The following is a 13,092-nucleotide window of genomic DNA, read 5'->3' as shown; positions in this document are numbered from 1 at the left end:
ACCTTCACTACCTGTTGTCCCTTCTATGTATAATAAATTTGCGTGGTGTTATAAGAAAAACGCGTCATCGGATTGAAAGGGCTAAAGTCCCTCTCACACACATTTCTGTCTGGCCTGGGAATTACAAAATAATTTATCTTTTACTGATAATGTTTGTTTTCGCAGTAAGAACAGAGACGTGGAAATAGTCTCCATTCTCCTTTCTTTGTCTTTCCTGGAAAAAAAATAATAAATCTTAACGACTTGGCACAGACCATTAGTTGATAATTTTCCCCTCGTAACTGGGATTTTTTTTTTTCCCCCGGATGCACAAGAGACAAGGGAGTTTCTGCAATCTCCTTTCCTTGTCCTTCCTGCAAAATAATAATAATAATAATAATAATAATAATAATAATAATAATAATAATCACAGTTACAACAGAGAAAAGACTGAACGTTTGTCATGAAAATACGCTTAGATTTGCGGTCCTCCGTTTAACCATTAATATATTCAGTACAATAACACCTTTATTTACCTGCATATTTTTCCATAGACGAGATCTCTTGTAGTGAAAGGGGTAAAGAAGCCTGTATCAAACTCCCCCAGTTCAAAAATCATCTCTTAAAATTATATCTAGTAGCGGCGATGATGGAAAGTGAAATGTAATCATCGATCTGAAAGGGTTAATTGGATACCAGGTAAATTTTCAAACCAGGTAGCCATAAGTGAAGAAATCTGTTTGCCTCATTCAGAAAGATGACGTTAGGGTGTATGTAACTTTCCTCAGCCGTCCTTCAGACATTTTCATCAGCTCATATTAATCTATTTCTTACACAGTGAAAGGGAATGGATCTTCAATGATGCCTTAAGTTTAATGACATTTTCCTCTCTCTCTCTCTCTCTCTCTCTCTCTCTCTCTCTCTCTCTCTCTCTCTCTCTCTCTCTCCCAGTGAATGGATTAACTCACAAGACCCCACGAGAATCATACTTGACCCTCGAATTTTGCGTGTGCGTGGCGTTGCGTGCGTGTGGCGTTGAGTGCGGCCGTGTGAAGCATCCAGGAAAAAGGGTCATTGCACTCGCTATTTCGGACCGACTTTCACGGCCCGGCCCTTCCTCCCTCTCCCCTCTCGCGATGGCCGAATTTAGTTCTTCCGATTTAGTTTTTCTTTGGCATCGAATTGAGTTCTGTTTTAGGATTAGGTTGAAATTTTAGTGTGATGGTGTTTCTCTCTCTCTCTCTCTCTCTCTCTCTCTCTCTCTCTCTCTCTCTCTCTCTCTCTCTCTCTCTCTCATTGAATTTAGGTGGGGACTTACCTCTTCATGATTAATGCATAGAAATCCAAACTCCAATCACTCAAAGGCTTCTAAAACTCTCTCAAACAATCCCCTAACTGCGATTGGTACCCCTAGAAACTATATTTAAGCTAACACCAGACGATTTTGGCTAGTTGAGGGAAATACTGGCAGCCAAATGGTGAAGAACTTAGAGGGGTTAGGAGGAACTTTCACGAATCGGTCATCTGTATCTCTTCTCGCCTTGCCCAGGTTTTTTTTACCCTTCTCAGTACCTAAGATTTTCCCCAGGCTGAATAAAATCGTCTGGAGGCAGCGAGAATATACTTTTAAGCTACGCCGTTGGATTGAAAGGGTTCATGATTTTGCTGCTTGATTTTAATTCCCTTGTTTCTTGCTTTCATTTTGTTTTGCAACGATTTGAGACTTAAATTCTCTCTCTCTCTCTCTCTCTCTCTCTCTCTCTCTCTCTCTCTCTCTCTCTCTCTCTCTCTCTCTCTCTCTCTCTCTCTCTCTCTCTCTCTCTCTCTCTCTCTCTCTCTCTCTCTCTCTCTCTCTCTCTCTCTCTCTCTCTCTCTCTCTCTCTCTCTCTCTCTGCATATTTAAACAGTCTGGCCACATTAACTGTTTAGCTGTTTTAAGTTTTCGTTTTTTTTATGTCCTTCACTATTATGGTACAGTTTTTTTTTTAATTATATTCATTCTCCCTCCAGACGATTTTCCTTCTCCCATTTTTATATTTTATTTTTCCTGCTTCTCAACACCTTCCTCTCTCTCTCTCTCTCTCTCTCTCTCTCTTCTCGCCTCGCCACCACTTAGCGATTTTTGCTCTCCTACTCCTCGGTAAAGTCCTCTCTCTTCACTTTAACATCTTCATTTGGGTGCAGGATAGGGACGCCTTCACGTGGTGGCACCAGGTATAACTAGTCGGCTCAACTGCCTGGCTATACACACATCCCTCAACTACCTCCATATCCCCTGAAAGGAAGATGGTGGACTGCAGGAGAGAGGCAGCTTAAGCCTGTCATCCACATGGTTCACTTTTCAGATAAGCCCAGAGCAAAACAGCAACAAACGCATCACTTCATTTTCTCTTTCTTGGCTCTATCGTTTTATTATTATTATTATTATTATTATTATTATTATTAGAGCTTTTCGATATACGGTTACCCTTTGTTAGAACGACGGCTCCATCTTTTGCCTCGCCATTTCTGTGTGACTTTTATCAGCCCAGGAACTTTCACAACCCCGGCTGCTCCGGCCTCTCTCTCCCGATGTTCGATTTAAATTGTCTTTCTTCTCGATTCACTCTTTTTTTTTTTTTTTTTTTTTTCACCGATTCAAGTTCTGTTTGTGGAATATCTTTTAAACAACCTTGGCCCTCGAACTGTTTAACTTTCTTGTCTGTTTTTTGGTGTTTGTATTTGGTGTCGCTGCTTCAGAGGAATTTACATGACTTGGCCTTTGCTTTTCCTATTTCGCAACTCTATTTCAATTCTCCTGTTCTTCGATTTATTTATTTATTTATTTATTTGTATTTATTATATATTTATTGCAATGGATTGGGGACTTCTGTTTTTGTAATGTTTTAAACCGAATGTCACTTTCTGCCTGTTCCTTGCCGTAAGCGTTTTACTGTTTTTCTTACATTTTTTTTTTTTCATAGTTTCTCTTGTAGCTGCCTGCGGAACAATTTTTCATTTTTTTTCCCCGATTTAAACTTTCATTATGGCGATGTCTTTCTTTTTATTCTACCTGCCGCCATAAGATTTTCATCAGTTTAGGACAGACTCTCGCAGTGATGGGGTAGTGGAGGACTCACGAAACCCTTCTAGTTTCATAAATTGACAGTAGCGAGAAGTAGATAAATGGGCGTGTGAAGGGATGAAATATGAGGGTCCTGTGAATGTGTTCGGTGTCGTGTAGTGTGAGTTAAATAAAGAAGGCGCCATTGTACGGAAGGGATTAAGTATGAAAGTATGATTAAGTATGAGAGATCCGTCATGGTGCTTTGTGTGATGTGGCCGTTCCCCCCATCCTACCCACCTCCTGTCCACTACTCGACGGCCATCAGCGGGGGCGGCTTAGGTCTGGGGAAGGCGCTAACGGGGGTGACAGGTGCATGACGCTTGGGCTGACAGGGGCCCGTACAATCATCTGTCAGCTTAGGGGGATCAGTGACACCTGCTTCCTACCTGTCTGCTTCTCCTGCAATCCAAGGACGGTTTTATTGTCATTATTTTAGCTACCAGACGATTTTTATTTTTCAGTTTTAAGGAAAACTCAAAATAGGAGTTGATGAAGGTTGCATCCAACCCCTTTAGTTTAGCAGTCACTCATAGTCTTAAAAGAGAGAAAGAGAGAGAGAGAGAGAGAGAAGAGGTAATCGAATGTGACGGAAAATACACTATCGGATTTAGGGATGTAATTAATTCTCTTAGTAGTTTATTTCCCTCCTGCTTTTACTTATTCAAAACACACACACACACACACACACACACACACACACACACACACACACACACACACACACACACACACACACACAAATACTGAGGTGTAATTTGCAGAATAAATCCATAGGCAAGAGATGTTACAAAACCTCGTAAGCATACAAGAAAGCAATCTATTAATCCGTATGCACATCAGAGTAAAATATCCCTAAGCATCTATTCTTTGTTTATGCTTACTAGACGTCGATATTCTGTTTTGCAAAGGCGCTGAGGAAAATATGTTACGAAATTTCTCAACCTAACGAGAACACGACCCAATTCAGCTTAAAAGGGAACAGTAAATCTGGAACGATGGATGTTAACGTGGTTCCGAAGGTAGGGAATTAGAATAAGACTGCGAGAAAGGAAATTTAATCCTCCAATTGGGCAAGAATTATCTGTGGACCTAACATCCAAACGGGAAATCAAATCAGACCATAACAAACTCTTGATGTGTGAAATTCGATGAGTTACCCTTAAAGTTCCATTCTCCATCAACTCCATGCTCTATGAATCAGGTCTTTGATGCTCCAGAATTCTGCTTCATCTTCCCCTCGTTCAACCAGTGCCTGTTGGATTACAAAAGCTCATTCACTTCATTATCAGCTTCGGCAATAGGAAAACATAGGAAGACAGCAACAGGAACAAGCCTTATAGTAGCCTACAAAGTCATGCGTAAGCTACCATAGTCTACACAAAAGATTTCTCATTTTCTGCCTTTTCACCGGGTTTGATTGGAGTTCGCAGCACAACAACATGACCCTCCGCGTAGCAAAGGGAGACTCAAGAGAACCAGCAGCCCGTGAACCTGCCCATTGAAACCAGCCTACCTCCACCTGAGAACCACCACCTGTCGTACACTCCTGTGGTGGTTACAACTCGCTAACACAACCATCCAAGCTATTATCTGCCAGGTCACATACATACGTTGAGTAGTTATATCATGTCGAGCTTTGTTATGATGATACTGAAGGACCAGCATTACCCCAGCGCCCTTCCGCACCCTGGCCACATATGCCTACTGGAATCTGAGTCTTGAGCACTTACCATGGAGGCTGATAGCACTGCAGAGACGTTCAAGTTACTCCTTCCTTCACCCTTACGCAATACAATGGAAGAATAAGATGACAATAACTTCATTCGCTCCCACTCACATTCATTCACATACACTGCCCTTCAGAGTGGTACAGATGCCACGTAAACAAGCCCTAAGAACAACATTTCCAGTTCCCCCTCCCGACATTCTCTCACTGTATATATTAGCCACAACTTGCGCTTAGAACTCAAGGGGATGGATTTTAATCAGTGTCGGGCAGGTGACGCTCTCACCTGAATTAAACTTTCGACACATATGCATGGGAACTGGAGCAATTCTGTGTACGTAGCTCTTTTCACTCACACCTGTTATTATCTGTTTATTGTTCAAATAGCTGCGTTTTATTATATTAATGTCTCAGTACCCAAGCTTCTCTCTATTTCGAATAAGGTGGAGAGGAGGGAAGTATAAACATAGAAGCTAGAGAGGGATAAGTGAGGGAAGGAGAATATGGCAGCAAAAGGAACAGGGAATACTAGGAATTAAAAGTATGGACAGAGAGTATGGAGAAAGTAGGGAAGCTAAGGAAGGTGGAAGCTGGGGAGAAGAGAGATCTGTGTCCCTCTTTTCTCCACGAATCTCTTCCAGTATCGGCCTTTAACCAGCCTCTCTACGGCCCTATTGCTTTCTGTACGACTGGTTCTGAATAAACACATTTATTTTATGGCTCACCAAACGCTCGTATCTGCATAGGATACATTCACGTGCAAAAAACACACACAAAAATGATGCCGCTTTTCGAACATAATTTTTCGGTGGACGCCCGTATCCAGATGCTAACTAACAGGCATAAAAACTGACTTAGGACCCATCGTACACGGTCAGGGAAGCACACACAACGGTACCGGGCCCCATATTAGCATTCCCTATAGAGTTTTATTTGTGACTACCTACTGATAAAAAACCGTAGTTTCGCTGGTTAGGTTGCTAGGTTAGGTTAGGATACGGTAGGGTAGGTTAGGTTAGGTTAGGTTAGGTCAGGTCAGATTAGCTTAGAGTAGTTTTGGTTAGGGTTGGGTGTGGGTTGAAGGGCTGGATTAGACTAGGTTCAAATCCATTAGGCTATATTAGGTTTGGTTAGGGTAGGGAAGGGTAGGTATAAAAACTGCCTCAGAAACCATGGTCCGCGGTCAGATAATGGTGTGCAACGGTAAATTGGACTGTAAATTAGCACTCCACGGACTTTTACTGTGGGCTGTTCGACGATAAAGGGACGAGCTTTAATTCCTGTACCTTTCTGTTAAATGAGGGTTTAGTTCAGTTTATCCTTGCTTCCCTCAGACTGTTTTCATCAACTTACGAAAGACCTCCCGTATTGGAGAGGTTGATGATGGTAATACCTAACCTCTCCAGTAAAAGAGAAATAGCATGAACTGCATAAACTCGCCAGGGCATAGCAAGAGAGAGAGAGAGAGAGAGAGAGAGAGAGAGGTGAAAACAGTAAAACTGAATATGCTACACCCATATAGGGCTTCCTTAGTCCAGAACATTAATTTAGAGATAACTTAGATGACCAGACTGTCTCTCTCTCTCTCTCTAACGTCACCCTCCTGCTCTCTCTCAGCACCCTTTCCCCCTTTGGTCAGTGAGGGGCGAGTAGAACCGACCTGATTGCGGAAGGGGGTGGGGGGTGGGGGTGGCGGTGGCGGGGGTGGTGGTGGGGGTGGCTGGAGGGGGTACTGACCTCATAATTCGTGTGGGAGAGGGAGAGAAGGGGAGGGTTGGTGTGGGTGGTGACGGGGTGGGTGAATGTGTGGGTGGGAAGTGGTGGGTTTAGGAATGGATGGGCGATGGTGAGTGAACGTGTGGGTGGGAAGGGGTGGTGAAAATGTAGTTTGGAAGTGGCAGGGTATAGGAGTGGGTGGGGAGATGTTGGGTGTAAGTGGCCATAAATGAGAAAGGGGTTATGAACGGGGAGTGTAGGGTGGAGAGGTCGGGGTGGACTGAAAGCGGGTGTAAGAGGGGGGGGAAGAATGGGTGTTGGTAGGAGCGGGGGTGGAGTGGAGTGCTGTGGATGTGGATTGTGTAGGGTGAGATCCAAGTTTGGGTTTTTAGGGTGTAAGATGATGGGTGAAGCTGTAGGTGGGAGGGAGTGGTATGTAAGTGGTTGTAGGGTGGGGAAGATGGTTGTAGCTAGGAGAGGGTGTAAGGATGAAAATTGGTGGGTGTAGGGGCGGTAAGCTGTGGGTGTACCGTAGTAAGTGTGGGAAGTGAAGGGATCGGTTGTGAGTGAATGTAGGGTAGGGAAAGAATGTTAGTAGAGAAGTGCAAATGTGGAGTGGATAGGATTAGGTGGGCATGAGGATGTGCGTGTGTAGAGTGCATGTGTGCGTGTGTGTGCAGGGGAGGAGAGGAGAGGGTTATGGTTTTGTGTGTGGATGTGTGGATCGTTGTATGTGAGTGGTGATGTAAATGATGACAGAGTAGTGTACGTAAATAAGTGTGTAAATATGATGTGTGTGTGTGTGTGTGTGTGTGTGTGTGTGTGTGTGTGTGTGTGTGTGTGTGTGTGTGTGTGTGTGTGTGTGTGTGTGTGTGTGTGTGTGTGTGTGTGTGTGTGTGTGTGTTTATGGGCTGGAATGGATTACGTGAGGGTCAGTGTGCGATATATGGATATAGGAATGTGTGAATGTAATTAGAATGCATAGAGAGAGGAGGATCTGCAGGTAGGTATAGTAAGGTGTGAATTGAAAGCAAGAGCTGAAAATAACAAATGAGCTAAAGGTAGACGAATGAAGGTCTATGTGCAGAGTCGACAGGTGTGATGCAATACCTGTGTTGGATAGACCAGGTGTTGAGACGAGCAGGTGTCTAAGGTATGCACAAGTGAAGATTCTGAAGTCCCTAATAACTGGTACTAGTGAAGGTAGAGGATAAGCAGGGACAGAAAGACAAGAAAGTTGGGCTGCTATTTCTCTGCGTCTACTTCACGCTTAAGAGCATATCTGTCACTTTCCTCCCTGACACATTATACTGTATTAGAAACATCAGTGGGCGGGAAAACATACCTAGCATCTCTCAGCTTAGGAATATTAGGCAGCAGAGGAGAGTGAGAAGCAGAAGAGGTGAAACAGTAGGTGAACCTTTGTCCCTGAAGGTACGTAATTTAAGCCCTGGTGTCTTAAAACATCTAGTCCCCGTAATTTCTTTCTGTCAACCTGGTAATTTGCTTCTTGCAGTGAAGGGGTTAAATAATTACGTATCCAACCCCTGTAGCTAGTTCGGTGTCTCTTCTAGGCTGACTAAAATCATCCTGTGGTAGTAAGAATAAGATAGATAATTAAAGGGTTGATCTCCAGTACGATGGTGTCTTCTTCATTTTATTTTTGCCTCTACAAGACGATTTTATTCAGCTTGAAGGGAGAGTCGAGGAACTGGCGAGGATAAAGCCTTCCCTAACCCCCTGAACAACTAAAGGTCATACCAGAGCTGAATATAATCATCTCGTAGTAGAAAGAATTGAATAGAAAACACGTCGCCTCATTGAAGAAGGTAGCCTCTTCCAACAATAACATTTATTTTTATTTTGTTCTTTATGCTATCGGACGATTTTACTCAGCTTTTGGGAGAGGTTTAATTATAGCCCCCCTTAACTCCTTCACAACTAAAGGTCATTCCAGAGGTGAGTAAATTCTGGTAATGACCTAATTAAGCACTCACGATGACGTAAATTTAAGCTTAGTGCTCCCAGAAGGTATCATATTAGGGAAGAGGTCCTATAATGATAAGGGTACTTGAGGCTGTGGCTAACTCTTCCATTTAAAAAGTCCCTCGAAAACTTACTAAAATCGTCTAAAAAAAAAAGTAATATATAAAAACGTGTCGTGGTGGGGAAGGTCAAGATAGAAAAAGATATCACCGATCTGAAGAGAGTTACAGATTTCCTACAAGTGCCAGCATACGTCTAGCAGTGAGGCAGGCTTGGAACGATTGAGACAGGTGTGGGCGAGGGCTGGTGACACAATTACGGGCAGGTGTGTGGGCGAGAGAGTGGCCAGTCAATCGCTTGCGTTGAATTGAAAAAGTTGTGAAAGTTGAAGACAGAGGCTCCGTAAGATGACATATAAGAGATTCTAAATATAGGTAGTGGTGAGTCGGGGAGAAAAGAAAGAGTAGGTTGAGGGTGAAATGAGAGAAAGAGAGGGAGAAAAGAAAGAGTAGGTTGAGGGTGAAATGAGAGAAAGAGAGAGAGAGAGAGAGAGAGAGAGAGAGAACCATTACCCCATGAACGAAAAAGAATGAGAGACTAAAAAGAAGACAACAGCTAGGTAAATATGAAAGACAGAACAAATATAAGAACTACAAGAAGAAAAAGGCAAGGCAGAGAAAGGAGTAGACCAAGAGGAGACTAACACAAGGCGTAAAGATGATGGATGAATGAAACGCAAGCTTAGGTTTCTTTGGTGAGACAATAACAGAGTCACTGGTAAAGACAAAAGGAAAACGGGACCAGGGGCGGCAGAGGGTATGGGTAGGGGGGTCGGGGGAACGAGGGGTATGTGAGGAAGTGAGAGGGGGACGGGAGGGAGGAAGAGAGGGTTAGCAGGGAGTAACGGAGGTAGAGGACGGGGGAAGGAAGGGCAGCAGAAAAGAAAGAGGGCAAGATTCGAAAGGAGGGAGGGAGAATGGAAGGGAAAGGAAGAAAGGAAAGGAGGAAACGAAGGACGAGGAAATTGAGGTAGGAACGAGCGCAAGAAAAAAGGCGGGCACAAGTTGAAAGGAGGTTTAAGGAGAAAGGGATGGAAACTGGAAGGATGGAGGGAGATTGGGAGGGAGGGGGGTGAGAAAGTAAGGAGGGGGGAAAAAAAAAGAAGGGAGGAGAAAGGGGAAAGGGGAGCAGGAAGGAAGACAGATACGGCATGAGGAGAGGGGGGGAAGAAAATTGAAAGGAGGGAGAGGGGGGGTAAGGTTGACAGAAAGTCTGGTGGGAGGGAGCTTGAAGGGAGGAGGGGAGGAGGCTGAAACAAGGAAATAAGAAAGAGAGGGGGAAAGTTAAAAGGAAGCTAGGAAGGGAGAGAAAATGCGGGGAGGAATAAAGAGAAGTAAGAGGTGGAAGAAAGAAAAGGAGGGAGAGAGGGGAGGGGAGAAGGGAGAGAGGATGGGTACCAGACTGGGATGAGGGAGGAAGGGAGGGTAGAGGGGGGATGGAAGGGAGGAAGCTGAAGGGAGTGAGGAGCAGGGAGGGGAGAGGGATACCAAACGGGAATGAGAGAGAGAGGGGAGAAGGAAGGGTAGAGGAGAAGGTGGGCAGGGAGAGAGGAGGAGTACAAGACTGTATGAAAGAGGCAGTGGAGGGGGAGGGATAGATGAAGAGTAGAGAAGAGGGTGGTGAAAGAATGAGAACAGGGTGGAAGGAAGGGGAAGGAAGGAGGTGAGGGAAAAAGGAGGAAAGGAATGCAGGATGAAAAGAAAATGATGCTTGAAGAGAGGGCGAATTGCTGGAGATTGGGGGTAAGGGAAAGGGGGCAAGAAAGATAGAAAAGAACCAAGCACAGAACAGGAAGAGATTGGGAGATGTAGATAGGGAAGCAGGGAGGAGAAGAAAATAGAGGAGAGCGGGGAGGCAAGTTGGGAGGTAAGGAGACAGTTTGGGAGGTAGGGAGACAGGTAGGGAGGTAGGGAGGCAGATAGGTAGGGCAAGAGAGGCTGGATGGTAGGCAGGGAAGTCTTACCATTAGGTTACCATGACACAACGTACACTAACCTAGTTAACCAGAGTAGGGCAAGGCAGGTGTGTTAGGCAGGTGTGTGGAGGAGAGGCAGATGTATAGGGATGAGGTAGGTGTGTGGGGGAAATGTGTGACGAAGGGAGGAGGCATGTGTATGGGAATGAGGTGGGTGAGTGGGGAAGTAGCAGGTGTGTGGGGCAGATGTGTGACGTAGGTAAGAGACAGTTGTGTGGAATTGAGACAGGTGTGTGAGGTAAGTATGTAGGGATGAGGTGTAGGTGTGTGGGGGTGAGACAATTGTGTGGGGGTGAGGTATAGGTGTGTTTAGGAGAGTCAGATAAGTGGATGAGAGGCAAGTGCACGAGAAAGGGCAAGAGAGGACCAACAAGAGGCTAGATTATTGTGCACTGTTTTCCCCCTTGTCTGTCCTGCAAACAACAAATACAAGAGACGACGACTGGAATTGATCGTAAGCGCGTTTCTCCATTAATCCCTTCATACGATGATATATTTTTCACTTTATTCTCTATCTCCAGACGATTTTCTTCAACAGGAGAGATTTTTTGAGATGGAAGGGTTGTTGAAGGCCATATCTAACCCCCCAGTCCTAGAAATCTATCCTAATCTTCATAAAATCGCCTGGCGGTAGCAAGAATAAAGCACAAAGCAGGTCATTGAGCTGAGAGGGTTAACATCCACATTTGGGCTTGGTAGGGAAGGCAAGTCAAGGCGGAAGACGGATGAGCTGTGTGATCAAGAAACTGGAAAGTTTTGAATTTCGTGAGGTCGCATGAAAATAACACTTCAGAATATCCGGCACTTGTTTTATAATTTTGGAAATGGAGTCCGATTAACATAATGGTCATGATAAAAAAAGTTTTTTTTTTTTTTTTTTAATAGTTAACCTTTATGCAAGCATCAAAGAAAACGGGATTACGTGTCTGGATGAATGACGGTGCTAAGAAATTGCGGGTGTAGGACAATGTTTATGTATTTCCGTTTCTCGGTTAAGTCGTTTACTTGTATTAAAATCTACCTGTCTGTTTTTTTTTTTATGTCAGAGATCTAGTCCATTCACAACAATAACATCTTGTTCCACATATGATTGTTACCACCCGAAAATTTTGTTCACCATAGGAATTATTTCCCGAGCTATATGGGTTAGACACAGCCTTCTTTAATTTCGGCACTAAAAGCGGTCCCTCTCAATAGCCGTAAATTTGCACGGTGATAGCTAAAATGAAATACACCTCCTCTTGTTGTATATGTACTCTGTATACTTTAATAACAATAAATATTTCGGTATGGTTAGAGTAGACGCCATCTTGCTGAAGGAGTTGAATCCCATAGTTCGTCCTCAACGGGCTGCAGCTAAATCTCTTATAAATCTCTCTTCAGAACTCCCTGCCACCACTCCAGGCCACTATCCCCCACCCTCTTGCGTTCTCTTATTTTAGCCTTCCACCTCGTCGTCCTCCTCCTTCCTTCCCTTCTTTCCATCTCTTTGTCGTTCTTCCCCTCTCCATTCTTCCATCGAGGTCCTGACTCTATTTTTCTTGGTTCATTTCTCACTGCGGTCCATATCCCCAACCTCGTTCCATTCCTTAGTATATGATTTTTTTTTTTTTTTTTTTTAATGCTTTGACTGCTGGAATTCCATTTATTTTAACATAATCGTCTAATGGCAAGCAGAACAAAGTACCCAGGCTTGTCCACAGTAGCGAAGCGGTTAATCAGAGTAGGTTTTATTATGTTTTATTTTGTTTTATTTATTTATCAGTTTATTGACAAGTTGACGGTGGGTGTTTGTTGAGGGTGACTTCCTTACTGTGCACTCTTTATATACACTTTTTTGTCCTGTTGACTTTGACACTTGTATCCTCGTGCATGACATTAGGCTGTGGCAGGTCTCTACTCCAACGACAAAATTGTTAACTTTCATGAGTGCTACGGCTTGAACGAGTAGAGTTGTCAGGCGAATGAAAACCTCATCCAGCCATTCATTCATTCATCCATTCATTCATCAAATCATTCAATACTTATGCGATCTGTGGACCTAAGCAACCTTTTTCTCTTACAGTACATTCCTAAATATTTGTTTTTGGTTATAATTCTTGTTTCTCTTGTCCTCAGCTCACGAACGGAGGAGGTTGACAGCGGGTGTGTGGTAAGAGCGCGAGGCCTACCCTGGCAGAGCTCAGACCAGGATATTGCTAAGTTCTTCAGAGGGCTCAACATCGCAAAGTAAGTACATCATGAGCTCTACCGCACTCCACCACTCTTTTAACCACAATCTCTGCCGCACCACCACATATCACACCCCTGCCTCACTCTACCACACTACTGCCTATCTCATCCCTGCCTTATCCTGCTACAGTATTACAGTGCCACATATCATCAGCTTGCCTCATTATTCAACACTATACAGTACGAACCACCTCCCTGCCTCTCACTACCACAAACCACCTCCCTGTAGGACCACACATCACATCCCTGCCTCATAATACCACACACCACTTCCCTGCCTCATAATACCACACACCACTTCCCTGCCTCACC

General features: G+C 44.0%; 1 protein-coding gene across 1 annotated transcript in view; it reads left to right on the top strand.

The window, feature by feature from the left end:
- The window catches only part of fus (epithelial splicing regulatory protein fusilli), a 422,179-nt gene that overhangs the window by 308,227 nt on the left and 100,860 nt on the right, over window positions 1–13,092 (top strand). Inside the window, exon 6 of the mRNA XM_080277953.1 lies at window positions 12,667–12,777. Within this exon, the coding sequence (XP_080134079.1) occupies window positions 12,667–12,777 (111 nt within the window). The remainder of the gene's footprint in view (window positions 1–12,666; window positions 12,778–13,092) is intronic.

Source organism: Coenobita brevimanus, chromosome 71 (assembly GCF_032717465.1).
Source record: "Coenobita brevimanus isolate Jiangsu-jjx chromosome 71, ASM3271746v2, whole genome shotgun sequence".
In the NCBI taxonomy this organism is placed as follows: Eukaryota; Metazoa; Arthropoda; class Malacostraca; order Decapoda; family Coenobitidae; genus Coenobita; species Coenobita brevimanus.
The sequence above is the reverse complement of the archived record's forward strand: the minus strand, read 5'-3'. Positions and strand labels throughout refer to the sequence as shown.